The sequence below is a fragment of the Corythoichthys intestinalis genome, chromosome 13 (assembly GCF_030265065.1).
Source record: "Corythoichthys intestinalis isolate RoL2023-P3 chromosome 13, ASM3026506v1, whole genome shotgun sequence".
NCBI lineage: Eukaryota > Metazoa > Chordata > Actinopteri > Syngnathiformes > Syngnathidae > Corythoichthys > Corythoichthys intestinalis.
In genome coordinates this window covers 12,074,866-12,096,582 of record NC_080407.1, presented here as the reverse complement: position 1 = coordinate 12,096,582, position 21,717 = coordinate 12,074,866, and the positions used below count along the sequence as shown (strand labels likewise).

At 40.8% G+C, this 21,717-nt stretch overlaps 2 protein-coding genes across 2 annotated transcripts in view; both read left to right on the top strand.

The window, feature by feature from the left end:
- The first annotated feature begins 380 nt into the window (after positions 1 to 380).
- Positions 381 to 20,691, top strand: tspan11 (tetraspanin 11). Its single transcript, XM_057853603.1, has 8 exons — positions 381 to 503; positions 5,120 to 5,227; positions 6,870 to 7,061; positions 11,621 to 11,695; positions 11,761 to 11,865; positions 17,358 to 17,516; positions 17,584 to 17,670; positions 18,449 to 20,691. The coding sequence occupies exons 2-8, from the start codon at positions 5,144 to 5,146 to the stop codon at positions 18,506 to 18,508; spliced, it is 762 nt and encodes a 253-aa protein (XP_057709586.1). The 5' UTR covers positions 381 to 503; positions 5,120 to 5,143; the 3' UTR covers positions 18,509 to 20,691.
- sema3aa (sema domain, immunoglobulin domain (Ig), short basic domain, secreted, (semaphorin) 3Aa) overlaps positions 17,598 to 21,717 on the top strand; it is a 186,759-nt gene continuing 182,639 nt past the window's right edge. The window contains exon 1 of the mRNA XM_057853602.1: positions 17,598 to 17,670. The gene's annotated coding sequence lies outside the window, so the exon portion shown is untranslated. The remainder of the gene's footprint in view (positions 17,671 to 21,717) is intronic.

The window sequence follows — 21,717 nt, the reverse complement described above, 5'->3', positions numbered from 1 at the left end:
AAGACAAAAATGTTTTGTTTTGAAGCCTTTTTTCCCCCCACTTGTTTCGGCTGAATTCTTGTTGGTGGACTACTAAAGGCTCCAAGTGTGCTTTCCTGGTAACCTAGGTTGTGTTGTTCAGTGGAATTCAGTCTGTCAAGCAGCTTTGTTTCGTTCTCTCACCCACTGTTAACCTCCCATTGCGTGGCGTTCAAAGACTGCCGGAAATGAGATAATATCACATCAAGATTGGAATTTTTACAACCTACATCCTATACATTTAAAGTAGTACTCATATCAAATATTTGTAGCCTTATGTGCATACATGTGTAGTTAGATAAGTGTTGGTAAGCAGAGTAATTGTTTAGATCTTGAAAAAAACGAGCTGCACCCAAAAGCAACCCAAACCTCCATTGGACAGCTTATCAGCAACAAGCTGGACTCCACTTGATTGCTTTTCATTTCTCTAATTTGCCAGTTAAATCGATTTTAAAAGGATAATCGCCTTGCTAAACGTTGGTTAGGTGAGTACTGGGTCCGTTCAATAATGAAATACTGTATTGTCGAGCTCACGGTCCATTTTTATCGTGCAACTTTTGTTTGCGCATCAGTGACGCAGCTGGTCATGATGATGTTTCGGAGCTTTGCTGAGAATGCGGAATAAAAGACGTCCACAATCAACGTGGCAACATTTTGCTCGAGTTGTACTTCATTTTGCCGTCAATTGATATTTGCGGGGGTATTTAAAGCCACCGATTTGTGGACGTCGTGCATGAAAAACGGCGAGCGTCACTTACGTAGGAGTTTACGCTAAACTACTAGTTGATGTCAAGATACATCACGGGTTTGCGTTTCATTCACAATTTTACGCAGGGCACCAGTTACGCTTAAAATTCGGTACGAATTTACCTCAAAAGGCTTGTAATATTTGTATAAATAAGACAACTATTATCTTGCGTATGTCTTAAGACCAACATTGTCTAAAAAAAATAAATCTAACTGAAAAAAGTTCTCAGGGTATAACAAAAACCCTTCTGTTAAAACTACTGCTTTTGTCCACAAACAGCTAAACTCAACAGAAAAATGAAAACTTTTTTAATTAGACTATGATTGATGCATGATTCACTGAAAATGTCTGCATAGGCTGCAAATAAAAATATTTTGAGATCAAAAATGTAAAAAAAAAAAAAAAAAAAAAAAAAATCAATACATTTTTAAATAAATGCAATTCATCAGCCAATCCAATGTTTGTTTAAGTCGACAAAATGGACCGGCACATTCTGCAAGTGAAAAGGGGTCTGATCAAGATTATAGGGACGGTAGGGACATAACACTAGCAACTTTTCAGGGTGCTGTAATTGTCCCCACCGACATTCAAGCAACCTTATTTGCATCAGATAATGGCTTCAGGTATATAGGAAATGTCGAAAGGGTAGACTATACCCTACCATTATTAAGTGAATTACAGTACTTTCATTATGTTCAGATTAACATTGACCCTTTTCACTTGCCTAATGTTTTCCCCTCAAACGCATGTTTGATTGCCTGATGACTTGACACACACACATACCCCGCCCCACACAAACACACATTCACAGCCCCGACAGAAGTACAACATGCCGCCTCCTCCGCCCCCTTCGAAGGCAACAGAAATTAGAAGTTTTTTCCCGCAAGCCGCAGCCACTTCAAGTAAAGTAAAAAGACGTAAATGTTGTGGAGGTGGGGAACACACCACTAATTTTTCTACTGGAAGTCTGACCTGCATCAGAGTTAGCATAACATTAATCTATACCTTTTTACGTCCATATCTATAAAGAATTCGGGGATTTAAGCATTTCTTTACAATAATTTTCAGGGGAAAAGCTCTGTTTACATCAGGCGGCCGGTAGCTAAATTCACCAACTGACTAGCATTGTACTTCGACATATTTACGTCAAATAAATGCTATTTGCACTTTTTGTGTGTGTGTGCTTTTAATCAAGAATTGAGACTGTTTTACGTCCATATCTCTAATGAATTTGGGGATTTCGGCATTTATTTACAAGAATTTTCACCGGGAAAAGCTCTGTTTACATCAGGCGGCCGCTAGCTACATTCACCAACAGACTAGCATTGTACTTCAACATATTTACGTAAAATAAATGCTAACTGCACGTTTTTTTTTTTTTTTTTTTGCCTTTAAGCAAGAATCGAGACTGTTTTATATCCATATCTATAAAGAATTCGGGGATTTAAGCATTTATTCACAAGAATTTTCAACGAAAAAAAGCTCTTTATATGTGATTCCACTTGATCAGCTTTGACGGCCTCGCCAACAAAGCAGGCACCCTATTTATCGGCCCCGCGTCCCGTCAATACATAATGAAGTCTATGATTAGTGTTAGGGTTATTGTCTCTACGTATATTGAGACCAAACCTTGGGTCTGAACTAGGCATGTGCCGGTATGAGATTCTGACTGTATAGTAACCTTAAACAAAAATATGACGATTTTTCGGTATCACGGTATTGCAATTACAGCTTTAAAATGTGTTATTTCGAGGGGGGAAAATCCATTGAACAGGATTTTTATTTTTCATAAGCAAATTGGAACATAAGTATAACGTTAAGTTAAAATGAATAAAAAAATAACTGAAATATTCTAAATAAATGCAGTCCTTTAGGTGGTCCTAAACCCACAGCCACAGCTCAATCTTATTACCATCAGAACAAAATTATATTATGAACCATAAAAAGCATGTGTATATGACTTGTAGCATGTGTAAAATACACACACACACACACACACACACACACACACACTCACACTCTTTCTCAACACATACAATTGCCAGAGAGAAAAAAACACGTTTTACCACAGCTAGACACACTAAACACACTGGAGTTAACTCCAGTAGCTGGTGGGAAACATTCATGACAGTGTTTAATAATCTTTAATTTTGTATAAATGCGAAATCATACTGGAGGTATTGCCTCCTCGGCAGCCACCCTCCGTAAACATGTTTTACATGTCTGTTGGCCCTCCTCCTCGAAGCCGCGACCGTCTGTAACTTTTCTGTAATTGAGCAACAACCGATGGGGGAGGGTTGAGCCTTGCAGACACATTTTTTGGGACATAAAAAAATGCTAATACCTTAGGGACGGTATGACGGAATATTTTTGATGTTTTGAAACCGTGACGTTTTGGTACCACGGTATACATTGAAACCGGTAATCAGCACATGTGTTGTCTGAACATAATGGAATAATTCATTTAATAATGGTAGGGTCAGTTCCTATCCTTACAACATATGAGAAGACAATCTGAATTACCTGTATAACTGAACTCATTATATAATGCAAATAAGGTTGCTTAAAAGTTGGTAGGGACAATCTGAGTATCCTGAAAAGTTGTTAGTTTTCTGTCCCTACTGTCCCTATGCAAACCTAAGCCCTTGATTGAACGTACAGTGGGGCAAATAAGTATTTAGTCAACCACTAATTGTGCAAGTTCTCCCACATGAAAATATTTGAGAAGCCTGAAATTGTCAACATGGGTAAACCTCAACCATGAGTGACAGAATTTGGGGAAAAAAGAAACAGAAAATCACAATGTTTGATTTTTAAAAGAATTTATTTGCAAATCATGGTGGAAAATAAGTATTTGCTCAATACCAAAAGTTCATCTCAATACTTTGTTATCTACCCTTTGTTTGCAATAACTGAGGCCTAACGTTTTCTGTAACTCTTCACAAGCTTTCCACACACTGTTGCTGGTATTTTGGCCCATTCGTCCATGCAGATCTCCTCTAGAGCAGTGATGTTTTGGGGCTGTCATTGGGCAACACGGACTTTCAACTCCCTCCACAGATTTTCTATTGGGTTGAGATCTGGAGACTGGCTAGGCCACTCCAGGACCTTGAAATGTTTCTTACGAAGCCACTCCTTTGTTGCCCTAGCTGTGTGTTTGGGATCATTGTCATGCTGAAAGACCCAGCCACGTCTCATCTTCAATGCCCTTGCTGTTGGAAGGAGATTTTTAATCAAAATCTCTCGATACATCGCCCCATTCATTCTTTTCTTTACACAGATCAGTTGTCCTGGTCCCTTTGCAGAAAAACAACCCCAAAGCATGTTTCCACCCCCATGCTTCACAGTGGGTATGGTGCAATTCAGTATTTTTTCTCCTCCAAACAGGAGAACCTGTGTTTCTACCAAAAAGTTCTATTTTGGTTTCATCTTACCATAACACATTCTCCCATTCCTCTTCTGGATCATCCAAATGCTCTCTAGCGAACCGCAGACGGGCCTGGTCGTGTATTTTCTTCAGCGGGGGGACACGTCTGGCAGTGCAGGATTTGTTACTGTGGTCCCAGCTCTCTGTAGGTCATTCACTAGGCCCCCTCGTGTGGTTCTGGGATTTTTGCTCACCGTTCTTATCATTTTGTTGCCACCGGATGAGGAGGGAGTTGAAAGTCCGTGTTGCCCAACAACAGCCCCAAAACATCACTGCTCTAGAGGAAATCTGCATGGGGGAATGGGCCAAAGTACCAGCAACAGTGTGTGAAAAGCTTGTGAAAAGTTACAGAAAACGTTTGGCCTCCGTTATTGCCAACAAAAAGGGTACATAACAAAGTATTGAGATGAACTATTGGTATTGACCAAATACTTATTTTCCACCATGATTTGCAAATAAATTCTTTCAAAATCAAACAATGTGATTTTCTGTTTTTTTTTTTTTTTTCACATTCTGTCTCTCATGGTTGAGGTTTACACATGTTGACAATTACTGGCCTCTTTAATATTTTCAAGTGGGAGAACTTGCACAATTAGTGGTTGACTCCCACTGTACAATACAGTCCAACCAATTCGAGTGCATGTTTGTTGTACTGTACATCTCATAAGGATGCCGGTCAGATGAATTAAAGTGCTTCCCACATGATAAGAATGGTGTTAATTTACAGAACTGAAAACTGCACAGCACTTGGTGATTCAGAGTTTATGACCTTTTCAGTGCTGTGAATTATTCATCCAACGTGTGTAGTTTGGGAATATGTTGCAGAGGCGGCGGCATGCTGCAAATCGATGGTGATTTGAAGGCTTTAGGCTCTTTAGAAACATTATTAAAATGGGTTTATTTATGTTTTGTGAATCTTTCTGCAGCATCGAAGTGGATGAAAGCGGAAGATGTCGTCTGCTTATAAAGATGGCGAGGATTGGCTGACCGTCTGTCTCAAGTACCTGCTGTTTGTCTTCAATTCGCTCTTTTGGGTAAATCAGAATCTCCGACCTTAATGATGCTCATGCTTTAGTGCTGCAACAATTAATCGATTAAATCGAGTATTCGATTAGAAAAAAAGATTCAAATTAAATTTTGCTGCTCCGAGTATTCGTTTATTTAAAGTGGCGTTGCAATGGTTTATTTTGAAAGTGTTTGCATTTAGTTTTATTGATTTGGGTGGATACACTGGCCTCTAGTCTGCCTCGTTTCACATGGCTGAATCCAGCTGCTCCATGTTAAGACCAACATAAGCTAAGTTTTTGAGCTAATATTTTTTTTAATGCATTCGTAATTTAGTTTTATAGGTATATTTGACCGTTTTTTGTGGGAATATGTGTCAGAACCATTTGTTAAGAGCATTGTGGGAAAAAAAAGTTAGCGTTTTTATAGCATTTAAGCTAGCGGACTTTGGCTATGTAAGTTAGCCAATTGTTCTTTTGTTGTACATACAACTTTTTTTTAAAATACTGTTTTAGGCTCAGCTCAGGTATTTTAATTTTTCATGATCCTTATCTGATTACTCGATTAATCGAACTAACTAGTTCATCGATTAATTGACGACTAAAATAATCGATAGCTGCAGTCTTATCATGTTTAAAAGCAGTGGTGCGGGAAGTGGGGTGCTGAGGATGCTGCAGCGTCCCCTGGTGTTTGGGAGGGGAAAAAATGTGTTTTGGTAGATTTTTTTTGAAAGATAAATAAATAAAACATTGAAAAAATAGAGTATTTAACTTTGCAGATTAAATATATATGTTGAAAAAGCTCGCTTGCTACCTTGTCTCATTGAATAAGGCGCTATTGGAAAGGTTAACTGTTGACAGAGAGGCGTTAACATGACGCAAAAACAAATTTTTTCTTTCCAAAAAAACCCCCGAAATGTTCTAAAAATCAATTCGAGGTCGAAAATTAGGATGATTATGATGATCGTTCTATCTGCCTTTAGTGTCTTCAAATAGGTAAGACATGCTTGCATTGTAGCCATATTATTATTTGTTGTTGCTGTTCAGCTGCCGCTGTTCGTGTGCAATTCATTTTAGTCATGTGAAAAGAGGGTGTTAAACTGAGGCTTATTGGACCTTTTAGTTTTCAAATGTGTTTGCGTGTCATTGCGCCGTCTAGCTGCAATGATTTGCGTTATAATACACGGACGCTTTTATTTCCAATACAAAAACTCCCAACACACACTGTAGGTGAAATAACACGCTGTCTTTGTAGTAGCCTAGTAGTAGTATGTCAACTATCCAGTATGCGTGTGTACTGCCATTGTGCACGCCTTGTATGGAGAATCCACGCGAGCATGACAAATTTGGACAGAGATGGCTGTTTTTGGATGGGAAACACTAAAAAAGATCCTCAGCACCCCCTGCTTTGAGTGACTTCCAGTGCCCCTGTTTAAAAGTGCTCCTAAAGTGAGCTGACCAGGAGTTCATGGACTTGGCGAGTAATTACTCATAAATTGCCTCACAGTTTTTGGCAGGTTTACACTCTCAGGTTGACTTCTGAGCACGATGTCAGTCAGTATTTTGAGACCAAATGGCTTCAGGACACTGCAGGAATTTCCTCAGGCGGAAGTCATTAGGAAACCACCCTCTTATTGTTAAGCAGGAAGGGCTGACGTCAACGTGTTTTCAGGTGGGAGGTGCCGCCGTCTTGGGGGTGGGCGTGTGGACGGTGGTGGAGAAGAGCGAGTTCCTCAGCCTGCTGGCGTCCAGCACCTTCGCCGTCTCCGCCTACATCCTCATCCTGGCAGGTGGCCTGGTGGTGCTCACGGGCTTTCTGGGCTGCTGCGCCGTCATCCGAGAGCAGAGGAGCTGCCTCTCAACGGTTAGTATGGGAAAGACCAATTTCAAACACATTTAGTTCATAATTATCAAAAAAATCCTGTATACAGGAGTATGAAAAAGTATCTGAACCTTCTGGAATTTTTCACATTTCTGCATAAAATCACAATCAAGTGTGATCTGATCTTTGTCAAAATCACACAGATGAAAAAACAGTGTCTGCTTAAACTAAAACCCTCCAAACATTCATAGGTTTTCATATTTTAATGAGGATTGTATGCAAACAATGACAGAAGGGGCGAGAAAAGTAAGTGAACCATCACATTTAATATTTCGTGCCCCCCTTTGGCAGCAATAACTTCAGTCAGATGCTTCCTGTAGCTGTAGATCAGTCTGGCACATCAATCACGACTAATCTTGGCCCATTCTTCTCCACAAAACTGCTGTAGTTCAGTCAGATTCCTGGGATGTCTGTTATGAATCGCTGTCTTTAGGTCATGCACCAGCATCTCAATGGGGTTCAAGTCTGGACTTCGACTTGGCCACTCCAGAACGTGTATTTTGTTCTTCTGAAACCATTCTGAAGTTGATTTACTTCTGTGTCTCGGATCATTGTCTTGTTGCAGCATCCATCCTCTTTTTAGCTTCAACTGTCTGACAGACGGCCTGATGTTTTTCTACAAAACATTCTGATAAACTGAAGGCATTCGCCCCCACGGCCAAGCCGCCGGAACCGTGACAGCCGAACCAGTAGGCGTCCCGCTGGCACAGCCCCGGCAAGTCGACGGGTGAGGCCAAACCTCGCGCGTCCACTCCGGTGTTAACCCTTTGTACTGACTCCATTTTGAACGGTTTAAAGAAGACTCACCGAAAACAGGTTGACAATTCATTCGTCGACAGTGATCAAAACCCAGGGCAAAACAGACGACTGAGAGGCAATACTGGATCCAGGGTCAGCAAAACAACGGATACATCGAAATGTCCCCGAGAAGCGACAGTTGTTATCTAAATGTTCAGTCTTTTGATAGCTCACGCGGGGCGGGCTGTGGGCAGGAAGAAGGGTGTCAAGAAGGAAGAAGAGTGTGTTTGGGTTTATTGTCTTTTTGTAGATTGGACAGGAGGATTCGGGAATTACTGTTGTCTGGGCAACGAGGATGTGGATTCTGCCACCTCAGCGTCAAAGGGAGCTCTTAGAGACTTGTCAGTTGTGTTATGAGTTGGATATCGGGCGTTCTCTGATGCTACTTGTTTTAGGACAGAACGCCCTGCTCTTTGTCCTGGAGTGCCCGGGGGAACTGATTGCGAGAGTTGGTGCGTCAATCTTGCTCATGACGCACACGTTTGGCTTCTGTGATAAGATGGCGTTGTGTATCTTTTATGCCCTGTATTCTGCTTCTTTTCATTAAACAATGGTATAAGTGCTATTTATTTTATATTAGGTATGCTAGAGTAATACAAACAGTCCTTCAGTAAATATGAGAAATTATACTATTCCCTGATTGATTATATACGTGTGTTAGAGTAATGCAAGCAGTTAGACGGTGCCTACGAGAAACGGTACCATTCTCCTCTTTTGAATTCATTCTTCCATTAATGATTGTAGGCCGTCCAGGCCGTGAAGTAGCAAAACGGCTCCAAATCATGATGCTCCCTCCACCAGGTGAGCGGTTCCATTTTTCCTCCACACATAAGTTACTCCCAAACAATTCAACTTTGGTTTCATCAGTCCACAAAATATTTTGCCAAAACGTCTGTGGAGTCTTCCAAGTGCCTTTTTGCGAACATTAAACGAGCAACAGTGTTTTTTTGTTTGTTTTTTTTATAGACAGCAGTAGCTTCCTCCGTGGAGTCCTCCCATGAACACCCTTCTTGACCATAGTTTTACATATAGTTTATAGTGTGCCCAGAGATATTGGACTGTGCCAGTGATTTCTGTAAATCGCTAGCAGACTCTCTAGGGTTCTTTTTGACCTCTCTAAGTATTCTGCGCTGAACTCTTGGCGTCATTTTTGGTGGATGGCCACTCCTTGGGAGAGAAGAAACGGTGCTTACAAAACCTATAAATGTTTAGGTGGTTTTAGTTACAGCAGAAACTGTTTTTTTCATCTCTTTGATTTTGACAAAGATCAGCTCACATTTGCTGGTGATTTGATGCAGAAATGTAAGAAATTCCAAAAATTTCAGATACTTTTTCATACCACTGTCTATATGTTTTAAAGCAGTTATTAAATCGAGGGATTCAGTATATTTCATAAAAGTTACTCAATAGGTTGATTTTAATTCTTGAATTGGATGTTGACGGGGATAATAAATATTATCCTTCATCAGTGTTGGGAATAACGCCGTTATAAATAACACCGTTACATAACGGCGTTATTTTTTCAGTAACGGGGTAATCTAACTAATTATTTTTTTCCGCCGTTACAACGCCGTTACCGTTACTGATGGTCAAAAGCAGTGCGTTACTTACTCTGAATAACTTGAAGAAACTACCAGCCATTGCAAGTCCACTCTGCTCTGTTTATTTGTCATCCAAGACTTTGGGTGCGTTCAGGTTCGAGAATAGCGCACGTGTTTTGTTTTGTGCTTTTTCTTAGCAAAGATATACCACACAGGACGTACTGGCATTCTGTATCTTTAATAGCACATATAACTTCAACACTACCACAAATGTACGGCTCTGAGCAGGCCGTGTCTCAATCTCACTCCCACATCATGTGAGCAAAACAATATTGGCGCCGTGTGCACTTTAGGGTGCCTCAGATAATTCTGTATCAGAATATTACAGCACGTATTTCTTATGACTCCATGCTGGTTGTCCCTGCTCATTCAATTAGACAATGCTTTCCAAAGCTTGCTAACGTTTCTCTGTTTGCTACACCTGAATGCTAGCCTCGTTCCCATGCCCCACTGTCAGCCAGCAAGAATGCTGCTTCCATCTTGAGGACGGCAGACGCTTTGAGGGTGACGGGAGGAGTAAGGGGACGAGGCTACCAGAATGCACCACCTGGATAGATGGGATGGAAGTAATTGTGATTGGCTGAGGGTTAGGCCAATCAGAGTTGGTGTTCTCACACACAAACCGGAACAGCGCACGCGGCAAACACACACACGCAAAACAGATGCAGAGGGATATGATGGCAGAGCATTCAGAGGAAAATTTGTCCTTTACGAGATGGAGATATAAACACTATTTCAAGTCAAAATACTTGAAGTACAGTATACTATGTCTAATTGACCAGTTGTCTCAGGTTGTGAGAGTTTGATTTAATTGATTAAACTCACTTTATATTGTTTACTGCTGATTATTATTTTATTATATTGTTTACTCTTTATTTTTGTTGCACTTCAAGTGTAGGATAAATCTGTTGCTGGTGAGGTGCAATAAATATTACAAGGTTCTATAACACAACTACTTGTCTCTTCTCGATTCAACTGACTCGAATACTGCTCAGAAAATTTCAAATTCTTTGACATACAACAACTTCTTTTTAAAGTCATGGAAATAATTACTTTCCCTGGTAAATAGTTACTTTTACTATAGAGTAATGCAGTTACTAACTCAATTGCTTGTTGGAAGAAGTAGTGAGTATAATTACTTTTTTAAAGTAACGTGGCTTACACTGTCGTTCATAAAGAAACCCTGACTGCAATTTTTCACTTCAACCTAAAAAGCACCCATTCACATACGGGTGAATCAGCAGCAAAATCGTGCATTTGGCACGTCCTTATAAGTCAGGGTCGAGCCATTTATCTCCTGTTTACGAGGTGTCCACTGTGCTGCCTACAGCCAGTCAAGTCATTATGTGACATTAAATCCTGTTTTCTTGGCTCTTGCTGCGGATTCAAACCATCATGTGAGAAAGTGAGCCTGTCATGTCTGCAACGGGAGGCGTTTTTCTTCTAAGGGGAAAGCGACAAACTGTGCTCATTATTTTACACAGGCAGGCAGGAGGTGAACCTTGACTACAGCGTGACTATTTATAGGCTTGTATCCATCGACAGTAGATGGATGGATGCGGTGAAGAGGTGCTCGCATCTGGTGTGTTTCAGTGCGCTCGAGCTCATTTCTGTGGTATCTAAAGGTCACTTTTTACTCATGTAGTATGTGTGAAAAAGTATGTGAGTGGGCAGGAAGCACAAAGAGACTATTGTGTGTAACCAATAGATCCATGGCAACATTTTCCATGACGTCTCCCCAAACTCTCCGCTTCCCTGCGCTCATATTTTAGCACCCCCTTGTTTCCCGCCACCCTCTTATTTGAACGTGTGAGAGCAAGAAGTGGGCGGTTTGTTCACTTAGCAGCTTACATAACCACGCTCCGGAATTTCAAGTCTTCACCAAATGCAATTAGAGTCATTAGCGTTTGTTTGCGTTGACAGCCTCCCAGCTCGGATCATTAGTTTACTTTTTAATCCGTGTGATGATTTGTATTTTTCTAGTTAATCACCACACATAATGGGGTTCCCGGGAGAAATCGCATCCCGCCCCAGCTGTCAAAACGTCTTCCCGGATGTCGCGTCCCGAGACGGATGGCGTACTGGAAGTTTTTAATGGAGTTCTCATCGGGGAACTAATCATGTTTGTTTGGCACTGTGCAGTATTTCTTCTGCCTGCTGTTGATCTTCCTCATTGAACTGGTGGCTGGAGTTTTGGCGTACGTCTATTACCAGAGGGTAAGGAAAAAAAGAGCTTTATCATTTTTGACAAGACTTTGAGATATTGCGCTTTTTGATTTCAGCTGAGCGAAGAGCTGAAGCAGCATCTCAAGCAGACCATGACCGACAACTACGCCCAACCGGGGAAGGAGGCCATCACGTTGGCGGTGGACAAACTACAACAGGACGTACGTTTCAATCAGGTTTTAAGTTAAAAACGTGACGTTGGTACAGTGGTATGAAAAAGTATCTGAACATTTTGGAAGTTCTCACATTTCTGCACAAATTTGATCTTTGTCAAAATCACACAGATGTAAAAACAGTGCCTGCTTTCAGTAAAACCACCCAAACATTTATAGGTTTTCATATTTTAATGAGGATGGTATGCAAACTAGGGCTGCAGCTATCGAATATTTTAGTAATCGAGTAATCGACTGAAAATTCTATTGATTAATCGAGTAATCGGATAAAACAAATATATTTTCAGGTGAAGAGCAATTATAGATATACATGAGAAAACAAGACATTTTATCATTTACAGTCAATCAATGTCTTTATTTTTGATGTATATTGTTGAAAACAGCCAACAATTGCATCTCTGATGTAACTAGAATTTTAAAAAATGACTAATTCACTGCTTTCACTCAAAAAACCTTTAGATATTATTTTAAAAAAGTATATACATATATATATATATGTATATATATATATATAAACACACCTAAAAATGCCTTTACGCTTGATAACACACATCACTTAAAAGTTAGGATTTTTTCCCCTCGTTTTTCAATTGAATTTCTATTTGTGTCAAGCCATTTTTAAGTTCTAGTTAAGTTTTAAGTTAGTCTAAACTGTAAGTCCTGATAGGATTTTGAGTTTTTCACTGTTCAAAATAAATGTATGATACAGGCTGTATTGGAGCACATTAGGGACTAGTCCTACTTGGTGTTTTATCCAGCAATGACTACTGAGCTAAAATTGATAGTTAGCATTATTGAGTTTTTATTTGACACCCTCATCACTCCACAACGCTATGTTATGTTAAAGCCTGTATGTAAGACACGTTAGCCACGCATCAAAAGTGGTCTTAATTAATTGAAACCTAGCCCTCCGCAGGGCTAACGTAAGGTGAGCTAGTAGTGACAGTAACGTTAATCTTATATATTAGCGCTTAGCGCTCTACTGCTTTAAGATGGCGGCTGTTTGCTAACGCAGCCCAGACGCGGCCTAATCTGTCATTGTGCATCTAGTTCAACATACAAGTGATCTCTATGAGACTCATTGGACGCTACCTGCAACTAACGTAGCACGTGCGGGCTAGTATTTAGCAACGTCGGCGTCGTTTGTAGCGGTTGTCGGCTGCAGTAAGTTATTTTTTTTGCTTCTTCCTCTCCGCACGTGACATCAGCGCGTTGTCCCGCATTAAAAGTAGTCCGAGCAAAACGTGATGCTTAGAGCTGTCAAAATAAACGATTACTCGAGGTGAATAAAATTACTCGGATCAGTTTTTAAACTCGAGTTACTCGAGTTGCTCGAGTATTCGTTTCAGCTCTAATGCAAACAATGACAGAAGAGGGAAAAATGAGTATATAAACCCTCTGCGTAAGGAGACTTAAAGTGCAATTGAAACCATTTTTACCAAACAATTTAAATCAGGTGCATGCCCAATCACTGATGAGTGGTTTAAAGCTGCTCTGCCCACTATAAAACACACACCTGGTAAGAATTGTCTTGATGAGAACCATTGTCTGATGTGCATCATGGCTCAGTCAAAAGAGCTGCTTGAAGACTTGTGATCAAGGATTGTTGATTTGTATAAAGTTGGAAAAAGATACAAAACCATCTCTAAAAGTTTGGATGTTCACCAATCGACCGTCAGAGAAGTTGTCTACAAATGGAGAGAATTTGGCACTGTTCCTTCTCCCCCAAGGAGTGGCCGTCCAGCAAAGATGACGCCGATGGTTCAGCGCAGAATACTCAGAGAGGTAAAAAAGAACCCTAGAGTGTCTGCTAAAGACTTACAGAAATCACTGGCACAGTCCAATATCTCTGTGCGCACATAAACTATATGTAAAACTATGGTCAAGAATGGTGTTCATGGGAGGACTCCATGGAGGAAGCCACTGCTGTCTTAAAAAAAAACATTGTTGCTCGTTTAATGTTCGCAAAAAGGCACTTGGACACTCCACAGAAGTTTTGGCAAAATATATGAACCCCAACTTGAATTGTTTGGGAGTAACACACAACATCATGTGTGGAGGAAAAATAGAACAGCTCACCAACATCAATACCTCATCCCCACCGTGAAGCATAGTGGAGGGAGCATCATGATTTGGGGCTGTTTTGCTGCTTCAGGGCATGGACAACTTGCAATCATTAATGGAAGAATGAATTCAAAACTTTATCAGGATGTTTTGCAGGAAAACCTAAGGCTAAAGACTTGCAGGAATCACTGGCACAGTCCAATATCTCTGTGCGCACATCAACTATTTGTAAAACTATGGCCACGAATGGTGTTCATGGGAAGACTCCACAGAGGAAGCCACTGCTGTCTAAAAAAAATTGCTGCTCGTTTAGTTGAAGTTTTGGCAAAATATTTTGTGGACTCATGAAACCAAAGTTGTTTGGGGGTAACACACAACGTCATCTGTGGAGGAAAAATGGAACAGCTCACCAACATCAACACCTCATCCCCACCGTGAAGCATGGTAGTGCGAGTATCATGATTTGGGGCTGTTTTGCTGCCTCAAGGCCTGGACAACTTGCAATCATTAACTCATTTGCTCCCCAAAACGTATAAATATGTTGTATTTTTAATTGTTTCAGTGTCCCAAAGACGTATTTATACATCTTTTACATTTTTTCATAAAAGACCTCTCTGGCTCCTAACCCAACTGAGCTCCAAAGCACAAAGCTGAAAATCAGTTTTAAAGCAATAAAACTGGCCACTGGAGGGCAGTAGCGCATTTGTTAAGACCCGCAACCTTATTCAACAGCAATAAACGGCTGGGTAGCACGGTCAGAGCGCTGGCGGATTGATGCTAGGCGGCGGAGGACCGAGCAAAACAACAAAGAGGATGCCCGGGATGCCAGGCGCTGGACGACCGAGCAAAACGACTGGGACCACCAGTGCAGTGGGCTCGCCGAGCAGACCCCGCAGAGACAAAAAAAACCAACAATTTTTTATGAGACCGACAACCATGGGGGAAAGGTTTACCCAGCTAACGCGGCGACAACAGCGTCATCTCTGTCATATGTACCGTATTTTTCGGACTATAAGTCGCACCTGAGTATAAGTCGCACCAGCCATAAAATGGCCAACGAAGAAGAAAAAAACATGTATAAGTCTCACCGGAGTATAAGTCACATTTTGGGGGGAAATTTACTAGATAAAATCCAACACATTAAACAGATATGTCATCTTGAAAGGCAATTTAATATAAAAATACAATAGAGGACAACATGCTGAATAAGTGTACAGCATGATGTTACATGATGCATGAACAACAAAATGCGAATAATACTGTCCTCACCAGGACGCTACGGCTCGGTCCTGGCTATACAGCGAGCTAAACTTCCAAATAAAGATGCTGGACATCCGTATAATTTGCTGAATCAATTTCGTCCTCGATACCAAACAGGTTCGCATCAATGTAAATAAATTATAATTAGCTGCTATTACAGCAATGACACAAACGGTTAGCATGCGTTCGCTAGCATTAGCACATCGTTCGAACAACCACACAACTGGCTCTAAGTGTCCGATCGCGGGTGGAAAACACAACAACAACAGAAAAGATGATACATACAGGTGTTGCCTCTGTAGAGATATTTTACAAGCATAAACAATGAACGTAGGTTTGTAGCCGAGTTTCTCTCTCGCCCACTCGCTCAGAGACGCTGCGTAGCTGTCCGTCTTCTTTTGGCGTGTGAGCGCTCTTCTTCGCGTAAACGAGTGCGCCCCCACTTGGGCGTGAAAGCGCCACAAACTAAAAGCATGCATTTCAATATACAAAAGTCAATAATACAATTATGCACACATTGCCAAAGGCAGAATGCGAACGTGGCCATAGCTATTGAGTTATTCAGATAACTATAGCATAAAGAACATGCTAACAAGTTTACCAAACCATCAGTGTCACTCCAAAACCCCAAAATAACATGTGAAATGATATAATAATGTCTTAATAATTTCACACATAAGTCGCTCCTGAGTATGTCACACCCCCAGCCAAACTATGAAACAAAACACTAAAAAAAAAACTGCGACTTATCGTCCAAAAAATACGGTAAATAAATTGTTACTTTGCTATTAAAAGCTCTATTTCTCTTATTCTTTATGATATTTTGTAAAAGGAAAACATTATTCAGATATTTGGGATGTAACTAATACAAAAAAATAGCTGTGTTAAAGTCAGTTATGTTTGAAGTGTATGCGTTTACAAAAAGCTAATTTTCTCTATTTTTTCATCAGAAATTGGAAAATTGCTCAAACTAAGCTTTTTTCTAATGCTGATTTCTAAAGAATGGAAAAAGATATGAACTTACTTTTTTTCTGCTGAAAAAGAGTCTAATCTTTCTTTTGGTGGGTTCCATGTTTATATCGCAATAGAACTGAATTTTCTCTGGGCCTTGCAAAATCAGTCAAAATCCAGTAAAACGGCCGGGAGCGAAGGGCCTTGCTCTGGTGAAAATGGCTGGTAGTGAATGAGTTATTGGAAGAATGAATTCAAAAGTTTATCAGGATGCTTTGCAGGAATACCTGAGGCTGTCTGTCAGACAGTTGAAGCTAAAATGAGGATGGATGCTTCAACAAGACAATGATCCAAAACACAGAATTAAATCAACTTCAGAATGGTTTCAGAAGAACAAAATTCACGTTCTGGAGGGGCCAAGTCAAAGTCCAGACTTGAACCCCTTTGAGATGCTGTGGCATGACCTAAAGACAGTGATTTATCCCAGCAATCTGACTGAACTACCGCAGTTATGTAGAGAAGAATGTTCTGATCATTGTGCCAGACTGATCTGCAGTCTGATCTGGTTGAAGTTCTTGCTGCCAAAGCGGTGGGAGGGGGCACAAAATATTAAATGTGACGGTTCGCTTACTTATTTTTATCCTTTATGTTGTTGTTTGCATACTATCCTCATTAAGATATGAAAACCTACAAACTGTTTTTTCATCTGTGTGATTTTGACAAAGATCTGATCACATTTTGATGGCGATTTTATCCAGAAATGTGAGAAATTCCAAAAAACTTTTTCATACCATTGTATGTATTCAAATAAAAAAAATATATAACATATAACTAAAATGTTATGTTAGGTTTTGTCGAGAAGAATGGGCCAAAATTAGTCCTGATCAAAGTGCCAGACTGTTCTGCAACTACAGGAAGTGTCTGGTCGAAGTTATTGCTGCCAAAGGGGGGCACAAAATATTAAATTTGATGGTTCACTTATTTTTGTCCCCCCCTCTGTCATTGTTTGCTTCCTATCCTCATCAAATTATGAAAACTTATAAATGTTTGGGTAGTTTTAGTTAAAGCAGACACTGTTTTTTCATCTGTATGATTTTGACAAAGATCACGTTAGATGGTGATTTAATGCAGAAAAGTGAGAAATTCCATAAGTTTCTTATACTTTTTCATACCACTGTATCTCACGCTGTTATTTTCTTCTCCAGTTCAAGTGCTGCGGCAGTGACAGCTACCAAGATTGGATGAGCAGCGTATACATCTCATCCAAGCGCGCTGACGGCCGGCTAGTGCCCGACAGCTGCTGTAAGTCGGTCACGCCGGACTGCGGCTTACGGGATCACCCGTCCAACATCTACAATGTGGAGGTGAGCAGGACCTTGAATCTGACACAATCACCTAAGGTGACACTTACTGGTTCCTTGTTGTCCGTAGGGTGGCTGCATTACTAAACTGGAGCAGTTCCTGGCTGACCATCTGTTAATCATCGGTGCTGTGGGGATTGGAGTGGCCTGTCTGCAGGTAAGTGGAGGAAAATGTTTAAGGTAGCCTTCTGAAAATGATTCAATGTGATTTTTGAATGTGATTCCAAAAAGGTAAGTGTTAAGTTGTGCGACATGAATGAAAAATATGGAATATTGACACCAAATGTTCTTGCCTGCCGACATCTATTTGTCCTTTCTGTCCTAATTTTGATTCACATCCTTACATTTAACACATAAATCCAGGTTTCAACCTTCTGGTAGTAGTTTTTCCATGGGTTCAGTAGTTTTGTTTGTCAGCCTAACCCCATGTTTGTGTGTGTGTGTGTGTAGCTTGCTGGGGCAATCTTGACAGCCTACTTTATCTATCTTCTCTATAAAGAAGAGGAAGAAGACTCAGCCACATTGTGATTGTTGCCCTTTCCACTCCCGTGTTCTTCCACAGGTGTGAGCGAAGTTTGAATGAATGTGAATTTGCACGTTTGTGTGTCATGTGACGCTTAGGGCCGTTAATGTTGTCCATCATAGTGGCTGATCATCGTCATGGTTGACTTTTGTCGTCTTTGCTTTGTCATGAACAAAGCTTGCAAGGCTTTAAGAGACTGTTTGTCCAGTCTGTCAGTCAATAACATGTCCCGCTCTGCTTTTTCTTCTGTGGTCTTGCGCAAATCATTCTTTTCTGGATTTTTACTTGCACAATAACTCAGCCCCATCTGCGTCCCTATCGCTTCAGCGGCAGCTAACATTAACCGCTATCATCTCCCTGCTTTCTCGTCCTCCTCACGGTTGGCTTTTGATGCGACGATTCCTCTTTTCAGATCTGTGGGATGGTGCTCACCTGCTGCTTGTACAGAAGGATCAAGATGGAGCCTTACTGACACATTCCGAGTCGCCTGCGCTCCACATTTCTTCTCGTCTTTTTTTTTTCCCCCGCTCCTCTGTGTCATTTGCGTGTACTGACCAACGGAGCAAGCACGCCTTGCCTTTAAGCTTTATTGTTGGACCAACTAAAGGGGCTGTTTAAACGCTTGATGTTAGCGTTCAAGCTTGTCTATGTGTCTGAAATATACCAAAAAGTGGAGCAGACACCGTATATATTTTATGACGTTGTGCCTGATAATTTTACCAAAAAGTGTGCTTTGAGTGTACAGGTCGTCCCTGGGTTACAAACGAGTTCGGTTCCGACGCTGGTGACATAACCTGAATTTCCGCTTAAAGTGGAATTAACCCTTTAAGTATCGCTAGATACCCCCCAAATCTCAAAATAACTATCCAAAAACATATATTTCATTGTACTATCTTCGCCAAGACGTTGGAGCTAAGTCCTAGCTAGACAGCGAGCTAAGCTCCGAAATGACGGTGTCAGATGTCCGCGTGCTTTGCTGACTTTTCATCAACACTTGCAGAATGAAACTAAAATAACAATTAAATTAATTGTTTTATCTTCAATAACAGCATTTTCAAACTTGTGTTTATTACGAGCTACTGATACAGTAATAACAATCCAGACAAATGATTAGCATGTATCAGTTAGCGTCAGCTTTTCATTAAAAAAAAATTAACATAAATTCGCCAAGTATTTGGCCACAATTGAAAACGCACAATAAACAGTACAAAAGTTGTTATATACAGGTGTTGCATCTGTGGATGTTTCACAAGCAACAAACGTGCGCGCAAACTGGCAGCTGTAATCTTTTCCCTCTGTCTCACTCGGCTGTGTGACTTCTTCGTCGGAGCAAATGTGCTCTTCCTCGTGCGTGCGCTCTTCTTCGTGTGCGAAAATATATTTTTCGTTGTGTGTACAGTGGGGCAAATACGTAAGTATTTAGTCAACCACTAATTGTGCAAGTTCTCCCACTTGAAAATATTAGAGAGGCCTGTAATTGTCAACATGGGTAAACCTCAACCATGAGAGACAGAATGTGGGGGAAAAAAAAAGAAAAAAAAAAGAAAATCACAGTTTGATTTTTAAATAATTCATTTGCAAATCATGGTGGCAAATAAGTATTTGGTCAATACCAAAAGTTCATCTCAATACTTTATTATGTACCCTTTGTTGGCAATAACGGAGGCCAAACGTTTTCTGTAACTCCTCACAAGCTTTTCACACACTTTTGCTGGTATTTTGGCCCATTCCTCCATGCAGATCTCTAGAGCAGTGATGTTTTGGGGCTGTCGTTGCGCAACACGGACTTTCAACTCCCTCCACAGATTTTCTATTGGGTTGAGATCTGGAGACTGGCTAGGCCACTCCAGGACCTTGAAAGGCTTCTTACGAAGCCACTCCTTTGTTTCCCTGGCTGTGTGTTTGGGATCATTGTCATGCTGAAAGACCCAGCCACGTCTCATCTTCAATGCCCTTGCTGATGGAAGGAGATTTTCATTTAAAATCTCTCGAAGCATGGCCCCATTCATTCTTTCCTTTACACAGATCAGTCGTCCTGGTCCCTTTGCAGAAAAAAAGCACCAAAGCATGATGTTTCCACCCCAATGCTTCACAGTGGGTATGGTGTTCTTCGGATGCAATTCAGTATTCTTTCTCCTCCAAACACGAGAACCTGTGTTTCTACCAAACAGTTTTATTTTGGTGTCATCTGACCATAACACATTCTCCCACTCCTCTTGTGGATTATCCAAATGCTCTCTCGCGAACCACAGACGGACCTGGACGTGTACTTTCTACAGCAGGGGGACACGCTTGACAGTGCAGGATATGAGTCTCCGGCGGCACATTGTGTTACTGATAGTAGCCTTTGTTACTGTATTCCCAGCTCTCTGTAGGTCATTCACTAGGTCCCCCCATGTGGTTCTGGGATTTTTGCTCACCGTTCTTGTTACCATTTTGACGCCATGGGGTGAGATCTTGCACGGAGACCCAGATCGAGATTATCAGTGGTCTTGTATGTCTTCCATTTTCTAATAATTGCTCCCACAGTTGATTTCGTTACACCAGGGATGCCCAATCCCGGTCCTCGAGAGCCCCTATCCAGCTTATTTTCCGTGTCTCCCTCCTTTACCACACCTGAATCAAATGATCAGCTCATCAGCAAGCTCTGCAGCAGCCTGATAACGATCCTGATTAGTTGATTCAGGTGTGTTAGAGGAGGGAAACATGGAAAACAAGCTGGATAGGAGCTCTCGAGGACCGGGATTGGGCACCACTGCTTTACATCAAGCATCTTCCCAGCCTGGTGTAGGTCTACAATTTTGTCTCTGGTGTCCTTCGACAGCTCTCTGGTCTTGGCCATAGTGAGTTTGGAGTGTGACTGACTGAGGTTGTGGACAGGTATTTTTTTTTTATACTTATAATGAGTTAAAACAGGTGCCATTAATACAGGTAACGAGTGGAACCTCGTTAGACCTCGTTAGGAGAAAGAAGACATCTTTGACTGCCTGAAATCTTGCATGTTTTTTGTGACTAAATACTTATTTTCCACTCTAATTTGGAAATAAATTCTTTAAAAATCAAACAATGTGATTTTCAGTTGTTGTTTTTTTCCACATTCTGTCTCTCATGGTTGAGGTTTACCCATGTTGACAATTACAGGCGTCTCTAATCTTTTCAAGTAGGAGAACTTGCACAGTTGGTGGTTGACTAAATACTTATTTGCCCCACTGTACATGCGCTCTTACTTGCGTGTGGAAGTACTGCCTGCCCTATGCTTCCTGCATCAAAATAAAAGCATGCATCACAAAACAAAAGTCAACACTACTTCAAAAAACGACTTGAGACAAAATGTCGTAAAGTCATAATCGCTTAAGTCGGGTACGTGGTAACCCGTGGACTGCCTGTATTTAGGGGACGAAACCAGAGTAGCCTTTATGCATTGGCTGCCATTAAGGGCAATTATCTATGGCAGTGTAACATGATGTCTCAATTCCAGCCATTTGGATTTCGTGTCTATGACTGTCAATGGCATTGAATGAGTTAATGAGTGGTATTCTGAAATTTCGACTGTCACTTATAAAAGGGAGCCAAAATATAATTTAATTCTAAAAAACTGTATCAAGTAGAACTGTCTATATAACTTATGATGTGTCCACTGGCTCTTAAATGACATTTTCAAAAATATGACAGGTGCTAAGA

Coding starts and splice junctions, on each gene's coding strand:
- tspan11 (XM_057853603.1), top strand. CDS start 5,144: ATGTCGTCTGCTTATAAAGATGGCGAGGATTGGCTGACCGTCTGTCTC. Junction 11,866..17,357: donor TGGACAAACTACAACAGGAC/GTACGTTTCAAT, acceptor TTTCTTCTCCAG/TTCAAGTGCTGCGGCAGTGA. Junction 17,671..18,448: donor TTGGAGTGGCCTGTCTGCAG/GTAAGTGGAGGA, acceptor TCCTCTTTTCAG/ATCTGTGGGATGGTGCTCAC.